General features: G+C 44.6%; 1 protein-coding gene and 1 long non-coding RNA gene across 2 annotated transcripts in view; one reads left to right on the plus strand and one right to left on the minus strand.

Annotated features, from left to right (window-relative positions):
• The window catches only part of LOC142861627 (uncharacterized), a 355,037-nt gene that overhangs the window by 231,801 nt on the left and 102,783 nt on the right, over positions 1-20,453 (minus strand). The window lies entirely within an intron of this gene.
• Positions 6,380-14,115, plus strand: ADCYAP1 (adenylate cyclase activating polypeptide 1). Its single transcript, XM_012746285.2, has 6 exons — positions 6,380-6,500; positions 6,702-6,988; positions 7,271-7,437; positions 9,605-9,736; positions 10,216-10,314; positions 11,420-14,115. Exons 1-6 carry the CDS (start codon positions 6,380-6,382, stop codon positions 11,607-11,609), a joined length of 996 nt encoding a protein of 331 aa, XP_012601739.2. The 3' UTR covers positions 11,610-14,115.

Raw genomic sequence — 20,453 nt, forward strand, 5'->3', positions numbered from 1 at the left:
AAGCAAAACCTATGAGTATGTCTTATGTTTGTAGTCTAACTTATCCAGTTTCAACTGTGTTAATAACATTTGATTCTTATAACATTAAACATGTTTTTTAATTGGAAAATTAATAAGAAACCCATTTCCTTCTCAGTTGAATCACAGATTAAGGTTGATATTAAATTATTAATCTGTATTTATAAGAACTCTAGAGAAAATGAATATACGCCAGTGTAACATGCAACGCACCTTAAGACTGTCTAGAATCATTGAGACTTGAATTTGAATCTCAGCATTCCAATGTAGCAGCTGTGTAACTTAGAATAAGGTACCTAATACGTCACACAACTCAAGAAAAAAAAAAGAAAATAAGGTATCTAAGGTCTTTGAGCCTCTGTTTCTCATTTGTGAAATGGAAGTAATAATAGTGTCTATAAAGGAGATTGTTGTGAGGGAAAGGCAATAACTCTAGTCAAGCACTTAGCACTGTGTTTATTAAATGGTTGTTGGCCAGGCTTGGTGGCTCACGCCTGTAATCCTAGCACTCTGGGAGGCTAAGGCGGGTGGATTGTTCAAGGTCAGGAGTTTGAAACCAGCCTGAGCAAGAGCGAAACCCTGTCTCTACTATAAATAGAAAGAAATTAATTGGCCAACTCATATATATAGAAAACATTAGCCGGGCATGGTGGCGCATGCCTGTAGTCCCAGCTACTTGGGAGGCTGAGGTAGAAGGATTGCTTGAGCCCAGAAGTTTGAGGTTGCCGTAAGCTAGGCTGATGCCACAGCACTCACTCTAGCCTAGGCAACAAAGCAAGACTCTGTCTCAAAAATAAAATAAAATAAAATAAAATAAATGGTTGTTGTTGCTGTTATTCACCTCTAAGTAGCAAAATTATGCAGCCCCTTTGGAAGGAAGGATTTAAAATAATTTAAAGAAATAATAAAGTTTTCAAATAGTAAATTCATGACAAATACAATTATATTCCAAGCAGATGACAGTTTTCTAAAAAAAAAAAAAAAGAAAAGAAAAAGGGAAAAGAAATCATAGGTATTTGGGTAGAGAGAAAGGATTATTTAAAAAGTAATTGCAAGAAATATTATTTCCACACCGTGCTAGTAATAAGGATAATGACAAACAAAAACAAAGGCTACAAATTTATTCCAAATAAACATAATCACAGATAGACAAGGCTGAGTCTAAGCCCAGAGGGCAGAAGTTTGGGATGTCATGAACTAATAGAGCAAGATACTCTTTTGATTTACACACAAAAACCTTGTTTTATTTTGCATACAGATCCCCTTTCCAACATTTTCAGAAGCTGTCTCAAATACTTATCTGGGATATTGGGTTTCCTAGATCTGTCCAAGTTTTTCTTCCTGCATTTAAGCCTTATACGAGTAGAGGATTTAGATTAAAGTAGAGAGAAGACTTTATTCTCTTTGACTTTTTAGATGAGATGAGATCTGGGAATCTTGGGAGAATTTGGCACAGTGAAGTCTAGAGTATATATTTTGGGTACCCAGCAAACTAATGTTCAGAGAATAAGGCCTCAAAAGAGCCATAGATGTGGGATACTTGCATTGCCCAAACCTACAGCAAAGGTTAGATCCTGGTTTTTGCTTCTTGGGTGTCTGCTTTGTGTCTTAAAACAACCAGCAAAATTTCTTAGTCCTGTGACTATGCAATTCTGTTCTTAGGTTAGAGAGAGATGCTTTGCTTATGTGGTTTGGAAAGGATTCCTTTCCTGATTGTTTCCAGCCCGTGTGAAGCGCTAAATTCTGAAGGTCAGAGAAGGCATGACACACTATGGGCTCATCAGCTCTTTACCTCACAGTGAGTTCAGAAGGGCATGATGCAGGCAGTTCAGTAAGTGATGGTCATGATGTTCTGCTGCAGAACATTTGGGTTTCCCTACAGGTGTCATTGGTACAAAGTGAGTCATTAGTCATTGCATTTTCTGGAGGAGTCAGAAGAGAAAAAGTTTAGAGTGAAATTGAATACAGGATTATAATTCACTTTTGTCACTCACAGTAGAGGATGATGCTTTTACATTAAACCTGTTCACTGAAAAAGCTTATTATAGCCTGGATCTTATGCTAAGTACTGACCAGAAAAGAACAGAATCAGAATGTACGACTGTTTCAATCTTGATTTAGAATTATTTATACTAGGAATGTGCAAAGATGCTTTGAGCAAACATGCCCTTTTATATAGTTTAAAAAAACCTGATGGAGTGGGACATAGAGAGAGTGGTGGTGAAGGGTAATGTGGAGAGCTACTAACCAAAGAAAGGGAAGTGAACACATGGAAACTATGGGTACTATGGGTGACTGAGCCAGAAAGAAAGCCGTGGAAATCTCCTTACCAGAGGGAACTGAGCCCCACTTCGCTGGGCTGGTTCAAGGCAAAAATGCGTTTAGCTCACCACTGATTTGCAATATGAGGGTGGAGGGGAAGGGAGCAAGACTTAAAAGGTATTGAAGATCCCCATCCAACTGAGGAAAAGCAGCCTTCTCAAGCGGAGATGGTTCCAAAGCAGGAAACTGGGATAGACAAGACAATAGAAATACTACAGCATTTGTTAATGTTGTGAAACCTTGTGCAAATTCAAACTCTCAGTAAATATACCAGACATAGTCCTCTTGTTTGAATACAAAAATCCACTTCCTCAAGGGCTAAAGTGTTCTTTAAATTGAGTGTTGATTCAGGGTTCAAGGTTGAACCTTCAAGGCAGGCAGATGTGTCCATGACCAGGAAAAAATAATTCAGGAAAGTGTTAGTTTGACTTTTAGCTAGCACTCACCGTTTCCGACCCAAAATTGTTTTCACATCTGAAGGACCAACGGGATAAAGAGTTGATTCATTACGGGCTTGAAATTCAGGGTCTTTTTAAATAATCATTTCCAACAAATATTCCCAAACAGCTCCGAGGTGCCTTCAGTCACTCTGCCTGGAACAGGACAACGGCGAGACCTTCCACTCCGAAGATCTCTGTGGCTTCTCTAACTTTTCTAACCTGAACACGATTCCACTTAACACAACAGTCCTCACTTTCACAGCCTGGAAAGAAATCCTGCCAGCCTGGGAAGTCTTCTGGGGGAACTTTGACGGGAGGGAGAGAGAGTGTTGGAAAGAAGACTTGAAATTCCTTTGCGTTTACCTGTAAATAGAAGGTTCTAACACTCCAATCCTTTCTTTGTCAACGCTCCCCCTCCCCCACCCCCCACGCCCCCCCATTTTCAATTCTGTGCAGATGATCTGAAGGCTTCTCTTATGCTCTTAATCTCAGTCACCAGATGAGGATATAAAAATCTCTTTGGGAGAGAAACCGGGTAAGAACAATAACATTGGAAAGCTCTTCCCCTTGTCTTGCCCCTCCCTAATACTCCTGCATAAAAGGAGCTTTAGATGAGGGTCTCTAGGATCCCTAGCCTGGACTCCGCCCGCAGGGTACTGGAAGCGAGGTTGGCTTCTGCGTTCGTAATTAACAAGTCTGTAGCACCCCGCAGCGGCTGCCTCCCCGGCCTCAGCCTCCTCCGTCTGCGCGGGGGTGGGTCCAGGTCTCTGCAGCCTGGTTTTTTGGGCTGATGAGTCCTTTCCTCCTCGCCGTTTTATTTCAAAGGTCCCAGACACAACCCCTCTGTCCTTCCCCACCAAATGCAGTATTAACCCTCCGCGCTGGAGCCTCCGAAGATTAGAATCAAATTCCCACTCTCCGGGGCACTTGTGAGTAGTTCTGGTCTTTGAAACTTCGGTTGTCCCGAATTCCCCCCCACCCAACAGAGAGAAGAAAGGGCGTAGGCATAGGTCGTCGGAAGGTTTGTAGAGGCGGAGTGCAGCCCCAGACTTGCAGTTCTTGGACCCCCTGGCCGGGTCCTCGGCTTCTAGTTCATAGTCTCATTTAGCCTTCCCCACGCCCCTGGCTCAGAGGCCCAGGGCCAGAACTTTCAAGACTAGGAAAGCTTGATGCCCGCAAGACACCAAACTCGTGGAATTAGAGACGGTTTATCGACAACAGATCTTCGAGAGGATCCCATTGGGGAGTTCAATTTTCGATTCCCCTGGGGAACTGTGGGGGAAGGATTGGGTGGGTCTTATAGATCGTGCTGAGAAATAGGTGGGTCTCAGAAGCTTCATTTTTCTGGAGTTCAGTGACAAAGACTCAGGTTCTCTACTTAGTTTTTCACTCCAGTGAAAGGGTTCGGGCCTGTGATTCTGGAGTTCCGCACTGAGAGTACCTAAGCTGAGAAGAGTGCGAGTGGCGCGCACAGGATTTGTAAGCCAGAGGTGCGGATCAGCTCCTTGGAGCCAGCAGTTAGCCATCCGCCTTGCACAGTTAATCATGTTTGTGGTTTTCCCCCTTTAATAGGCCATGAAGTCAACAAACTCCCCACATGGTGGCTCCCTTTACTAAAGTTGAATAGTGAATTGTACAAGGAGTCTTGGAAATTTTCAAGTATTTCTCCAGATTGAACTCATTTCAGAATTCGCATGGGAGGAAAGAGTAAGGATTTTAATGGGGTTCACCTTTGACTGAAGGAAGGCGGAAGACAGGAAAGCCACAGTAGGTAATGGCTTTGAGCGCTTCAGTAAGAAAGACGTCTCTGCTTGATTATCCAGTCTGTTCATTCCGGGCTCTTTGTGTGCCAGCCTGCTGCACAGGCAGAGCCGAACACAGAGCACATGCATGTAAACACGCCAACATAAATCAGCGAACATATGCAGTGGAGACAAAGAGATACATCCTTAAGTAGGTGTGGTTTGAAGCTTTATTGAAGGCAGGCAATCTGGGGCATCGCCAGGAGTAAACTACGAGGAAGCAGGCAGCTTTTGGTCATTCGTGGCCAGGAATAAGTAAAACTTTGTCTTCTTAAGAAACAGGGAGTATTAAATCTCAAATATGAGTGGGAACAGTAATGAGAATGAGAAACATTATGTCTTGGAAAAAGCATGCAGAATATAGCTTATTTAAGTGTTGGATCCAAATCATAGTAACAGGAAACCCTCCCACCAAATTGTCATTTCCTCTAATTTTTGTGTAAGATCCAAATAATTAAAATGCACACTAATGGTTATTGATGGCTCTATTTCCTTTTTAAAATAGACCAGAGTTCTCTTACTGGAGTAGAAATTTACGAATCTTCTTAAATTACTCAGGGACTTGGAAGTCTTTGGGTAGGTGTGGTCTTCCCTGATTGCCTTCCTCTTGCCATATCATTTTCAGTTAAAAAAATTTAACCATTCCCAAAGGAGGGATTCCCGTTAGAAACCATCAGTAAGTGAACTTGTACTGGGAATCTTTGTGCTTTCCCAGCCTGCTTGTATTTCCACAAACAGAGCTCAAGGTGTAAATAAAGCGGGGGAAAAATGTATTTCTCACCCCCAAATTCTTAAAATTTCAATTCTTGTGGAAAACACAATTTAACAATTTCAATTTTTAAAGTTAGTAAGATCCACAGAGAGTGTAATGGTGCCCCAACAGGCAACCTAGAATGCCCCAGACAAGGACTAATGGGAGACACAGAACGGTCTTTACTCAAATCTAGGCAGGGATCAGACCATTCTCAGCCTTAGGGTGTTCACAGACACTGCAAGGGGGAGGGTGTATCTGAATGGTGGGGTGATTTAGACAATAAATCGCCACATTAATAGCACCACTGCCAAATCTTTAGATTTAGAGGCTCTGGGACAATATTAAACCAGTGGCAATTTTCAAGGTTTGTAGCATCTGTGACCAAGCAGTTCAGCACCCAGAGCCTGGACAGCTCCACAGGCCTCTGCCTGGGACCAGCTTTGCCTCTAATCAATCTATCATAGCCAGACTGTCCAAGGCAGCCAGACTCATTAGCGATTTACTGAAAATCTTCCAAGACTTCCCTTTAAACACAAAACGACTTCCACATTTAATGGTCTATCTGAAAGAACATACGCAAGAAATTAGGAGAACTAAATTAAATTTATTAATAGGAGAGCTTGATGGTGCTTAATTCCAGAGACCAGAGCTCTGATTGGTGGGGCTTGAGGAAAAAGTGAAGAGAAATAGTAAGGATATAGGTAAAAACACGACTTTACCATCCTTGAAATTCTACAAAGTCTTTACCTGTCCTTGAGAAATGGGTGAAATTGAAAACCATCAAAATAATTGGACTTCTTAAAAATTGGACTGTATGAGTGAAAGGTGTTTATGAGAAGTCGATGACTCCGGATCTTATCATCCAAGAGGACAGCACAGAATAGTTAATATGTTCCTTGAGGGACTAGGATGCTGACGTCTTTTTCTGATACCCGATCATTACGTGACTGAAAAAAAAAAAAAAGGGAAGTCATTTCATGAATAAAAATCGGAGCGCAACAGTGCAACCAAATATTCTGTACTTAAAGGCAATAGGCAGACAGATGTGGACAAAGAGGGCTCTCCTAAAACCATGTTCGGATAGATTTTTGCTAACTGCACTTATAAATACAAGCAGAAGGCCGGTCTCCGGCAGCAGCAGCAGCAGAAGCCGCAGCTTCAGACGCAGCCAGAGGGACCTCGGAGCAGAGAAGGCGCTGCGGACTGTCGCGGCTGCCTGACCCGCGGCTCCGCCGAGGCCGGCTGCGTCGCCGGCCCTCTCCCTTTTCTTCCTTCCCTTCTTCTTAGACCTCCTCTCCTTTCCTTAATCACTTGCTTCTTTCTCCTGGCGGACTTGGGGCCACTTTGCTCCCCCTCCCCGTTTAGCTCATCGCCTCCTCTTTCTTTCTTCTGCATCTCTCTCCTCGCCCCCTTCTCTCTCCCTCGGTGTCACGCTCCCTCCTAGTTCTGCGCGTCTACAAACTTTTGAACAGAACACTAGCTCCAGCAAACAAGTCCTCCAGCTCCTCCTGCCGCGGCTGCTCGTTCCTGCGGCTTCTTCTCAGACACCGACGCCAGACGGTGATGCCTCTCCGGTTGTGACTCCGGCGCAGAAACTTGAAGGAGCCCCTCGCCCGCCGTCCTACTTGGCTGCAGACCCTCTCCCAGCCGCGGTAAGAGTCGGATAGCAGGGGAAACAATCTTACCAAACCGAACGACTCACTGACTGCTGACTCGTTCACTGGCATCAGCATCAGGGTACGAGTTGGCTTTCCTTCGTAACAGGTCTGGCTAGTTATTGAGCGCTGAGTATATACAGACATAATTTTTTTCTAACTATAGCAAGCAAGAAGTGGCAGGGCGCGCGCCGGCTGTCACTAAGTGGTGCTCAGTACTGGGAGCTGGAGCTTCGCTCCGTCCCTCCCCCAGCTCCGGGAGTTTTTGGGGGGTTGGAGGGTGGAAGGCCAGGGGCGTTCTCACAGCTGTGTGTCCTCTTTCCCGTCCTGCGCAGAATGACCATGTGTAGCGGAGCGGGGTTGGCCCTGCTGGTCTATGGGATAATAATGCACAGCAGCGTCTACTGCTCACCTGCCGCCGCCGGACTCCTGTTTCCCCGGATCAGGTAGGTACTGGCCGCCGGGCCGAGCTGGAGCTGGGGCTTCCCTTCCACGATCACCTCCCCACGGTCTCCCTCCTGCAGTTCCCCCGGTCCAGACTACTAGCATCGCCCCGGGCGCCCCCAGTGCGCCACCGCCAGCCTCCACCCGGCCGGGGTCGGGGATCCGAGCGGAGCCCCAGGGTCCCGCAGGCTCCGCGACGGCTCGGCGCCCCTCCCCCAGCCCGAGCAGCCCCGCGGCGGCCGGGGTAGAGAGAGTGAGCTTGGGACCGCCAGAGACACCTCCCCTCCCCCAACCCGGCCCGCGGGACATAGGCAGAGCGAGGCCCCCAGCTTGGATTCTTTTACTTATTCTTAGGATGAGTTAGGAGAACTTCAGCTCCGGAGCCAGGTCTGGGGTTGAGCGCGAAGCTCGCTCTCTCGGACTTTGCTTTGTTCCAGCTCCTTCTGGACTATGGGGCGGGGTCTTCCTCTCTCTCCTCCGCCCTTCCTCTTCACCTCACTCGAATTCTTTGCCCCCCAAGAGCTTTCTTTCCAGGGATCTGTGTTCCAACTGCGTTTTGAGTCCCAGATTTTCTTGGGGTGGAGGTGGGGGTGTTGGCCTGGGATGGTTGAGGAAAAGCGACTTGAAAGAAGGAAGAAAAAGAATGAGACTACGAGGGAGGGGGAAAAACAGACGCAAGGAAGGAGGAAGAGAAAGCAAGCAGGCAGGCAGGACCAGGAGGACAGCCCTGCCCGGCCCAGGATGGAGGAATCTTGGCTTTTTTATGAACCCCTGGTTTCTAATCGGTCCGCACTGCCCGGGTTCCCAGCCCCAGAGTAGCGGGCTTGCGTGCCGGACAGTGGGAGCGTCTCGGCCGCGCAGCGTCCGCACCCGCGGCGCGGGGCAGCGCGGGGCGCGCGTTCTGCTCGCCGAGCTGCTCCTACCAGCCGCGCCCGAGAACGTTTGCCATTGACGTGGCGGGAGCGATGGGCTCTGGCTTCTGTATTAGGATTCCAGCAGCTGGGCGCGGAGCAGGGCAGTGGCCAGAAAAGCCGGGGTTCAGGGTGCCCGAGCCAGGGCTGAGGCGCGTCACCGAAGGAAAGCTGGGTGCGCGGCGCGGAGGGGTGTGCTCGTCTCGCCCGGCCTCTCCAAGGATGGAGAAAAGGCCAGCGAAGTAACGAAGTATGTCTCCACCCCGCCTAGAGAGTGCCACTTGCCCTGGCTGCATCCCAAGTCTCTCCAGGGGCCCAAAGCGAGAGGGATGTGTGTTTTAACCCACCCCCACCCGTGCTGTATCAGAGATCTAGGCAGTAGACGAAGGCGACTGCCAGGTCGCCGAGCACCCGCTGGCTCTTGGTCCCCTGTTGACCCTTTCCCTGCGCTCCGGGGTTGAGACAGTGCCTCGCTATCGCTAACAGACGAGAGCGAACTGTTTATTTAGTGGATTAAAAAACCCCCTTATTTCACCCCTAGCTATTTTCAAATTCCCGTGTGCCTGGCACTTTCCCCCGGGCGAGAGGCACCGGAGGGCGTGGACACAACACAATATGAGCCGCCGCCAAACAGGCTAAGTTTAGGGACATCTATTATTCATGTTCCTGCCAGATCCTCTCCTGCCCAAAATAGAAGCCGGAGGTTCTCCGTGACCTACATCTGCGCAGGGAAGGGCTCCCCTGGGTTTGGAGGCTGGGGTGGGGGAGGCTGCTCGAGTTGGCCGCCACACACCCCACCCAGCCATCCTCTTGGTTTTAGCTCCAAGCCTCCCTGTTTGGGTCTCCGCTTGGGTCCGCGCCTAGTCTCTCCTAGGGCTTTCCTCCTCCCCGCCGGTCGCTACTTTGGGGAGGCTCGGGCGCCAGGCGGGGAGGGGGCGGTCCTTTTTGGTGGCCAGGTGTGCGCGGTCCGCAGAAACGCCTCGGTTTCCCTTCGCTCGTTGAGCCCGCGGTCCCGCAGAGCGACCTTTTATCCGCGAAAGGAGGGGTGGGTAAGACGCCTGGCGGGGTAAGAAATTTTGTGGGGTGTAGTTCCCTCCTCCTTACCTCTGCCCCCACCCCAGTCCTGGAAGAAAAGACATTTGTCCCTGGGGGTCCTTTACGGAAAAAGGAAAATCAGTGCAGCCCCTTTCTTTGGGGTCCTGGCAGAGCTGGGGAGGACTTGCACTAACCACTCCTTCTGTCCCCGGCTACCCTGCAGGCCGGAGGACGAGGCGTACGACGGGGACGCAAACCCGCTGCAAGACATGTACGACTCGGACTCGCCGGGCGCCGGGAGCCCCGCCTCCGCGCTGCACGACGCCTACGCGCTGTACTACCCCGCGCGGAGCAGGTAGGACCCGCGGCCCCGCGCCAGAGCCGGGCTCCGGCGCCCCGGGACGGAGGGCGCGGGAGGGGCGGCGTGGTGGCCCATCGAGCAGCCTTTATTCCCCCCTCCCATAAAAGTTCTCAAGCCTCTCTTCTCCCAGGCCAGATCCTGTGGGAGAGACAGAAAATTAGTAGCTGGCGGGTCTGTGTGGACCTGTGGGCCGCGTGGAGACCGGAAGGTCTGTGGCCCGCGGAGTGTCAGGGAGCGGAATCAAGGGGCGCAGACTCCACATCTGCCATTCCCGGAGGCCAGGACCAGCTCCCAAGCCTAGCATGCACTCAGGGGCACACCCCAAGAGAGTTATTCTCCAGGTTTGCGCTGAGAGTCTAGGGGTTTCCCTGTCAGCCTCCCTGCACGCGGACCGGCGCGCGTGCCCAGCGGGGTCTCTCGACCCCTTGGGGACAGAATCCGTGACTCTGGACGCGCCTTTGCCTCCCCGTTAGAGATGTCGCCCACGGGATCCTTAATGAGGCCTACCGCAAAGTGCTGGACCAGCTGTCCGCCAGGAAGTACCTGCAGTCGCTCATGGCCAAGAGCGTGGGGTAAGAGTTTGCGAAAGAGTTAACCCGCGCCGGGTGGCGCGCGCGCGGGGCGGGTGTGTGTGCGGGCGCGCGCGGGGCGGGCGGCGCGGCTCCTAAGTCCGCGCGTGCACTTGGGGCCCAGGGTGAATCTGCCCTCCAGGGTCTGGGGGGGTGTGGGGGGTGTGGGATACTGGTGGAGATTTTGAAGTGGCACTTTAAATTTGGCCAGAGAACTGGAGATCTGGAGAGAGGGGAAGAAGGCAGGAGAACTGGGGTGTTTGATCCGTTTTGAATGAAAAGAAAGAGAAACCAAACAAACCCCCCTAGTCGTTCAAAACCTTCAAGCTTCGCGGGAGGATTTGCTATAATTTCCTCTAAGCATGCCTTTTTCGGGGGAAGGGGAAGGGGGTGGTTGCATTTACTGAAAATTCAAATTGAAATAAACAAATCACCAAATTTGGACACTTAGGGAAACAAACAGTTCTTGCTCACGCCAGACAAACCCCGAGCATAGGGCTTGCGTGAAGCATATCTCAGCAGAAGGCAACATTTTAATAAAGCCCATGGGGAAACAGATTACATTTTCGCAATGAATAATTCATGAGGTGAAAAATATTGCCTGCAGCCTGTCGACTTATATTATTATCACGTTTTTCAACTTAGCGTGCGGAAGGGGAGGAGTGCTCATGTTTGACTAGGAATTGCAAGATCGATGCCAAGTCCACGGCAGCAGCCCGCGTGGCATTTAGGGCTCTTTGGTTATTTTCTCTGTACGTCGGGAGCGAGATAAACAGAGTTAGGACAGTCTGGCGCAAACGCACGGACGGGCAAATATCAAAGGGCAGCGTTTGGAGAAAGGTTAGGCTTAGATCGCCCGCCATTCGCCTGGATCCCATCACGGGCGCCTTCTGTAAGGACCTAGCGCCAGGAAACGCTGGGTGGGGAGGGAGGGACCCAGGGGTTTCCATCTCAGCCCTGGCAGAGGAAGGCGACGCCGCCAGGGGGGACAGGGCGCGCCCTGTGCGCTCCTGGAAGGCTCCCGCGTGGGGTTGGGCCCGCCTGCGCCCCGCAGCTATTGAATCTGTGTCTCCTGCCCTGCCACCCTCCCCCGACCCCTTCCCTGCAGTGGGACCCTGAGCGGCGGCGCGGAGGACGACTCGGAGCCGCTCTCCAAGCGCCACTCGGACGGAATCTTCACGGACAGCTACAGTCGCTACAGGAAACAAATGGCTGTCAAGAAATACTTGGCGGCCGTCCTAGGGAAAAGGTATAAACAAAGGGTTAAAAACAAAGGACGCAGAATAGCGTATTTGTAGCGATGAGTTACCAGCTACCCTGTGTATACAACCCTGACACAATGAAAAGTCGTTTTCCAAACTGACTGAACAGTCATCGCTCATGTGTTCTATCCAAACATGTATTTATGTATGAAGTAAAGCCATTAAATGAATATTTTGATAATAATATTGTTTTTCTTTTTACAAAGCACTAGAGAATGCACAGATATACTTTGTGGACCAATTATTGATATATATTATAAATATATAAAAAGAGTATATATATATAAGTATAATAGAGAGCAGTTCATACAAAGTGTGCACAAGGATTGAAAATTCGCCTGAGCTGTTTATGTTTTTATATAAAATAAATAGAAAATAGACAATCATTGTTTTGAATATTACTCCTATTTTTGTAAACTGGAATTAAAAGGATAGTATTTTTATCTGTGACAGGCCTGAAGATATTAATACTGACCATTTGCTACTGTACATAAACAATGATGCCCTGCTCTGGGGAGATTTTGAGGTAATGATTTGGAGAATTGCTGAAGGGCATTCTTTCCCAGGCAGGCTGCTTCAAATCCCAGCCTAACTCAACTGGGCACTGTCCCCCTGGTTGGGTGGCAATTCCAATACTTCTGCTTTCTTTGATTCTACTTTTACGTGTATTTGTCTCTCTTCAGACTCTCAGCCCAGAAGGAAATTTTCCTGATAAAACAACAGCTCAATCCAAATTGTGCTTCTCCCCAGAATTCTCGTCAGCCATTCCCTGGGGGAAGAGTTGGGAATTGTACAAAGAAGGGAGGCTTGGATAGGAAGCTCTCTTTTCTGTACTTCCCGATGCTCCAGGGAACCTAATATCCCAAGATTAGGGCAATTGGAACAAAGTGAAGGAAATAGAGGCATAGTGGAAGAGGCAGAGCATGAGGCAGTAGGAGGAGGACCCTGGAGAGGGGCTGGTTTGAGGATGCCCCCCAGGGTCTGGGAAGCTGAGGGCAAGTCTAGTTCCACCTGGTCTGCTGCCTGAGTGACTTTGGGGCTGGGTATTGGAAATGGATGCAAAGTACAATGTGTTTTTCTCCAGTGCTGTCCATGCTTCTCATCTTGTGAAATGGCCAGGACCCTCCCCTTTGAACCCTGCTCTGTACGAGCTACCCCTTTTCTTTGTGGTTTTCTGGAGACCCCTCCTTCCTACCCTCCTGCACTGTTTAAGTACTGTTTACCATTTTTCATTCACTTCTCTTAAACTTGTGAATGCTTCTTACTTTTTTATTTGGTTGTTTGATGCAAGCTCTTATTGTAAAGTTTAGGAACCCCTGTGTAGCTACCAAGTAATTATGCACTAAATATGAACCTTTTGTTTCTTGTTTATTGAGTTTGTAGGTAAAATGTATTTTTCTACATTATGGCTTATTGCTTAGTAAAATTTATTTCATAAAACCAACCTTTGTCATATTAGAATGTGTAGTGTTCACATGTTGCTCAGTTTTACTGATAAATTATTTAAACCTCTTCTTCATATGTATGAGTACTATCTTATATCTGTGGTCAAGAGTGAGGTAAGCAAGCTCCAACAGACCCTGAGAAACCTACCCTTGTATCCTTTCTTGGCTAAAGAAAGCATGTCTGTTTCCTGTCAACTCATTGAACATATAGAGTAATCTTTATAAACAAAAGAACCTTCACCCAGCAACCAGATCAAGCAACAACAAACCAGCCAGCCAGTCTCCCAAATTTTAGGCACAAGTTTTTTGGAAAATAAACAACAAAATAAAACAAACAAACAAACAAAAAAAAAAAACAAGAAAAAGATTAAACGTAGCTTGTAAAGTTGAAAGGATCTTTCTTTTTCCTTTACGGATTTGATCAGTATGAAGTCATAAATCAAAGAAAACGGAATTGGATTTGCATTCCCAGGCAGGATGGATTCTGCCAGGAGATCACATTGCAAACAGTGAAAACAGAGGCATTCGATCTGTGCCTGAGTCCTGAGCGCAGGATCAGTCTCTCTTTAATTCTGCAGTCTCCTCAGGCAAAGTGACACAGGATGCAGTTTGCAGCTTTAGTGCCTTTCTTGCCTTTTAAATCGCCACGAATCACAGATGGCTATTTAGTGGCCCTACAATGCTGCAACACATCAGCTTGCATTTTAGTCTTAATTATTTGTTTCTTGGATAATGGGCAGAGTTTTCTGTATTTGTGTCAGCTGTTAGTGGTGAAATAGGGCTCTAGTTAACCTTTTATTTATGAAGTCTAATTTAGTGTTCCCGTGGCTAGTTGCAAGCATTTTACAGTGATCACCCAGTTTAATCTTTTGTATACTTTTTAGAAATGCCAAGAGCCTTACTAAACTGGAGCAAATTTATGCTATAGTGATAATTTAGGTAGATGTTAGTCTTGAAGCTCTTACTTTGTGTGCCACTGATTATAAAAACATCTTAACCAAGTATTATTACACACATGATATCTATAACTAGGACTTTGATAACTGTTATATAAAGTGTGTAAAATTTGTATGAATAAATTTTTGTAAACAATGCAACTTGGTCTAATGTTTGGAGAAAAAAGGACATTCAGGAAAAAACTACTTTAAAATCTCTTAAAGTATTATATTTCTTTAGCAACCATAAGATTTTTCATGTCTGGAATATATATCGAAGTTTCCATGTATTTTCATAAATTGTACTTTAATATCTGCTTGATGGGTTACTGGAGTCAACTAAAAATTTAAAGTAGCCACTCAGATGAAGATGCCTAAGAAGATTTTAAGCTCATAAATAGGCACGGATGTTGGAACATTTATAATATGCACAATTTAGGTTAATTTCCATCTCCCAGTGTGTGTACACATTGCTCAGTATTCAGAAGATTACTAGGCAGTGGTGGGAGACAATACTGGAGCATTAGTTACACTTATAAAATAGCTATATAATATTGTTCTTTTATAAGTAACTCTGCAGACTAAATTGGTCTTGATAAAATTTTGTATAAAAATGATTTAAGTAATTAGTTTTGGAGGTTTTAAAAGGTATTTAGAGATATACAAACAATCATCTCTGATTAAAATGTTTTGCGTAGAAGGAACAAGAACATGAGTAAGTAGAAAGTTAATCAGATACCTTTAAAATAAAATGTACTTTGAAGCCTAGGACAAAACATAAAAAGTCATTTGTGGATTATGTGCTTCATTAGTTCATATTAACAAACTTTAAAGCAAGGCTTTTGTGTGCAATTCCCATAAATTCCCCAGTTGTGTGTTTTTTGGGAGCCCTTGACTGTTTTTGGGTTGAAAAAATGTATTGAAAGTTGCTTATAATAAGTCATATACCATTTAATTTAAAATGCCAGATTTTTATCCTAAAAATCAATGTTTCAAATAAAAAAATCAATGAATATGTCACAGTAGTATTAAAGGACTAGCAAGGACTCAAAAATTATCTTCAGCAATTAGCTAAGTATTTAAGGCCCACAGTCTAGAAATCCCATTTGTAGTAAATGAAAAAAAAATGAGTATAGTATGGTTCGTATTTACATTGGATTTTATTGGATAAGGAGTTTTTTTCCATCTTTAACGTTCTCCTCCTCCCCCCCCCCCATGGAGTCACTAGTGTGGTAAATGGAAAAATAAAGAAAGAGAATTTATTTGACTGGGGCTAATGGCTTGTCAAGAAAGTCAAGATAAATCCTAGACTTAGCTGACTTCAAGTAAAGTAAGTTCACGTAGATAACAATTTGCTAAATTCTCTTATGTAGAATAACTCAAATGAGGGCTTTTCTTAGGAAGACTTCATATATATATTGGTGTTCAAGAAGCCATGTAGGTGCCTTATTGCTGTTAGGGCTGGGAACACATTAATTCAGTACAACACATATTTACTGAACACCTGGAATGGGCCAGGCACACTGGACAAGAGAGCTTGACTAACACCTGGGAGTTAGTATTTTTTTCAAGGAATGTTTTCCTGAAGCAGGATCATCTGGGGGAATTAATAATGTAAATTGTAGGGCTCCATTAGAACCAGTGAATCTGCATTTTATGTAAAAGCCCTAGATAATGTGCACTAAACTTTGAGACTGCCTAAATTTAGAATTTGGTGACATATGTAGGCACATATATGTGCTGGGGCTGGATCTTTTCTTCATATTAAATAGGTAACAGGTCATGTTACCTGCACACAATAAGCCATATTCTCCCTGGATGGACATTAGGCTTTTTGAAAATTTCAGTATTTTCTTTAGGTCACTAAGGCCGCTAGTTAGCATTATTTTGTTTGGACATCTGGTTGGACCTCTCTGTTAAAGTAGTTTCTGGAAGGAGAGTGATCCTATAAGTACAATCCAAAAGAATTCAACCACATGACTAGTATGATTGTTGCTATAATAGAGAGAATCTGTGTAGTTAGCTGGGAGTAATTTGGAAATCTACTTCCAATTGCATCTACTCCCACTTTGGTTTTAATGTATTCACTCCTCCCCACAACTGTTTACAAGATGATTTCCCTTGGATGCCCCACTCTGACTTCAAACTCAGCCCCACTGTTGACACCGTTACAAGATTGAAAACCAAGATCAAAGTTTACCCTCTTCTCTTTTGTTGCCATCCTTCTTTGAAGAAGGGAGATGCCAACTGACCCTGCTGCTTATTACCTCACTTCTGGATTCTTACATCAGCTTGCAGCTGTCATCCTGGCCTTTGTCATTTCCCCTTCAACCAGGTCGTTTTAGCCCCTTCTTAGTACCTTGTCCATCTGATCAGATGTTCTAGAGTAATCTCCGTTATCACAGGTTCTCTGTCCTCCAACACCATCCTTTCACTCAAGCCTTCCTTTTCTAGGAATCTCCTTTAGCAGCTCAGAATCACAATCATCTTCACCCCCCTGCCACCCACTCCTGCGCTGTTTTCCTGAGACCCTTACTCTATTGCCACTTTGACCTTTAATTCCACCCTGCTCTGCCCTGTTCCTTAACTGTTTTGTAAGTGCATGGCTTGTTTCCCTGGGTGAATGCCCTCCTGGAGGGCTTGGATGATATATTGCACTTTAATGCCCAACACACTTCTCAGAACATAAGAATCTTTTTGAGTGACTGAAATAACCAAAGGACTTGCAGAATTCACCATGACATTTTCTCCTTATTCTAGTAGGACAGTTGCAAAGCACATATAGGAAGTAAAATTAACTTATTAATTAGGTGATCATCATGAATCAAACTAGATGTTCCTCCAGGAAAAGTTACATAGAAAAGAATGCCAAATTAATTAGGTATGTTTCTGCCATAGGATAAGATGAACTTTAAATTCACATACAGGAAAAAGGTTGCAATAGACTCAAACTACACAGGCTTTTATTCTTTTTCATTCTGATAAAGAAAAGAATCACATTTCCAAACTAAAGAGAATTCACCTTATGCCTCAAGACAGTAATGCTTTTTCTTAGAATAAAGGAAAAAGCATATCTTGAGATGCAGACTGGGAACTGGACTGCCCTCAAAGTGATAATTAACAGAGCAGTTGTCTATAGCTGCTGAAAAAAACTTCCTTCATCAACTGAAATGTAATTTGAAACATGAGTTCATAAGCAGGAAAAAGGACATAATGAAATATTTTTTAGCAGTTTAACATTATAGTAGGTGATGTCATCTGGTCTAAGTTAATATTCTTCTTAGCTTATGTCTTTGTTGTATATTATAGAATCCCAATTCAGAGAGCAATATCACTTATAAACCACAAAGAAAGTAGTATAATATATATCTATGCACATTTCCCTTATTAACTACCCTGATTCTTACTTCATTAACCATACCTCCCCCATGCAGGGAATGGATTTTGTGGGAATGATAACTACACTTTTAGATATAACTAGTAGGATTATTGCATCCCTTGGCAACAGTTCAGGGACTGGCATGTTATCTATTTTAGAATAGTGGGATTAGAGAGTAACCTTTTTTTAGAACCTTCTGAGAAAGCAGTCCTTTCTTTCCTTTTGAATGGAGTGTTACGTTGCACAATGTAGCATACCGTGTAAGAATGGTGTCTTGTGTCATAATAGCACACCATGTAAGAACCCAGCCTCACGGTAGAGCTGACACCATGAGGACACAGAGCAGTGACAAGAAAAGACATATTCCTGATGACATCATTGAGCCCCTGAATCAAACCAATCCTGAAGCCAGAAATACCACTGGATTTTCCTGTTAAATAAGCCTATACTTCTCCTTTATTCCTTAAGCCAGTTTTTGCTTGTTTGTTATTTGTAATACCAGGTAGGACCTGTGTTGCAAGTAGTGGAAACCCAACTCAAACTGGCGTAGTAGTTTTTCTTCAGAACACACAAGAGAGTGTTAGGAGTGGTCTGCAGAGGTTCCAGCCAACGGGAAGTTTTACAAGTTCTAGGGCACCAGTGTTCCAAAGACTTCACCTCCTCTGCTGAAATTTTACTTTAACTTTTCAATATTTAAATATTGCAGAGTACCTAGATGTGAACTCCAGTAACTGGTTTTAGCTATAGTAACAAATATCCTTGGAGGAGCTCTTACCATCTTTTGCTGCCAACAGTGATACTTCTTTGAATGACTAGTGCTTTAGAATTGTTCTACTTGGAAACTTTGAAATTCTGAGTATGAATTACGGTCCCATAACTGCTGCCATTTCCTGACACCCACGAAACTTGCCATAACATTGGAGACTCCAGTCTTCTGATGTCCTCCGTCCATTTCCCAGGCTTTCTGTCATTTTCTCCCTTTGACGTTTTCCTCACTTCTCTAAGATCAGTTTAACGACCCTCCCTGGCCCTGAATGCTTTCACTCCCTGACCATTTTTATCACACTCATCTGAATACTCCTCAAACTTGGCCCAACCCAACCATGTGTGTTTTCCTGGTTGCTGAAAAGTATTGGGAAAAATCTTGGGCCTGTTTTGATCCCACTCAACTGTAAATTTATGATTACCTATGTCTGTAGGATTTATAATGTGCTTACTTCTAATCAGTTCCTGTTTCTGTTTCCTGTACTTGTTTGCTTCTCTCTTCTGGATGCTCAGCCCATCCCACCCTCCTGACTTCATTGTTGACTTTTCCTCCATTTTCCAAAAACAAACAAAGGCAAAACAAAACTTCCCCAGTTTCTTTCCCTCTAGTTCTACGTGTTTTTTCACTTCAAATTCCCACCTCAATTTTAAATATGGGACAATATTCAGTTGTCCCATATTTGTCAAATCCAATATCTTGTATTATCTCTTTATAGTATTTCCTTCATGCCAAAAACTTTCTTTTTACCTGTTCCCGAGACTCAGCTCTCTTTTTTTCTCCTCAGAAGAAACATCTATTTATACAGTATTTATGTTATATTAGATATTATAACTAATATATAGGTGATTTAAAGTGTACATGAGGATATGTACAGGCTATATGCCTTTCTGCCTCTTTTTCAATCTTTTACATTACTTCCTTTTCCTCCTTTAATGTAGATGGCTTCAAGTTCTGTCCTTCCCTCTTTCTCCTGGGGCCATACTTTTACCTTGGAAAAATCTCATCTGCTATGGTCTGCAATCCTACAAGCCTGGTGAGAGAGTTCAGATGCGCCATTGACATATTCACCTGGACATCCAGTGGGTACCTAAACTCAATACAGTTGTCCCTCCATATCCAAGGTGGATTGTTCCAGGACCTCCCTTGGATGGCAAAATCTAAGGATGCTCAAGTCCCTGGTAGAAAATGAAGTAGTATTTGCATATAGCCTGTACATATCCTCCTGTATACTTAAAATCCTCTATATATTACTTATAATGTCTAATATAACATAAATACTGTATAAATAGTCATTATACTATATTTTTAGGGAATAATGACAAGAAAAAAGTCTGTACATGTTCAGTACAGATATAATTTTTTAAAAAAAACTATGGTTGGTTGAATCCATGATGCAGAACCCATCATGGAAACAGAGGCTCAGCTGTATGTTCTCAAATAAAGTAACTATCCATATTTATTCTTCTTCTTTCTTATTGGTATCACTATTCACCATACTACCCAATCTTTGTATTTTACAGTATTCTTCCCTTTCCTCCCCTTTCCCCATTCATTTCATTGATCACTAAATCTGATACATTTTCTGCAGAACTTCACATTCACATAATTTTTTGGCTATTTTTGCAATACCCTCTTAACACTTTTGTTACTCTAATTACTAATTACTCTAATTATTCCCTCCTACTCAGTCTGCTCTGCTTACAGATAGATCTAAAATAAGACTCCTGGCTGGGCTCGGTGGCTCACGCCTGTAATCCTAGCATCTGGGAGGCTGAGGCTGGCGGATTGCTTGAGGTCAGGAGTTCGAAACCAGCCTGAGCAAGAGTGAGACCCCGTCTCTACTAGAAATAGAAAGAAATTAATTGGCCAACTAATATATATACAGAAAAAATTAGCTGGGCATGGTGGCGCATGCCTGTAGTCCCAGCTACTTGGGAGGCTGAGGCAGGAGGATTGGTTGAGCCCAGGAGTTTGAGGTTGCTGTGAGCTAGGCTGATGCCATGGCACTCACTCTAGCCTGGGCAACAAAGTGAGACTCTGTCTCAAAAAAAAAATAAATAAAAAATAAAATAAAATAAAATAAGACTCTCTGGTCATGTTACCTCCCTATGCTGAGTTGAAAATTTTTTATGGTATTCTGTGGCCCATTGGATGGAATCCAAAGTCTTTAGTATGTCTTTAATAATTCCTCTTCAACCTACCTTTCTGCTCTCATTTAACACCTTCTATTTGTGGCCCTCTCTCTCTAGAATGCTTTTGTATCTTTGCTTTCCTAGTGAAATGCTACCAGTCTTTCAAAGAAGGATCATCTCTGTTTTCCTGGCTGCACTTTTCATACTATTATACTAGTTTAGT

The sequence above is a fragment of the Microcebus murinus genome, chromosome 17 (genome assembly GCF_040939455.1).
Source record: "Microcebus murinus isolate Inina chromosome 17, M.murinus_Inina_mat1.0, whole genome shotgun sequence".
Lineage (NCBI taxonomy): Eukaryota > Metazoa > Chordata > Mammalia > Primates > Cheirogaleidae > Microcebus > Microcebus murinus.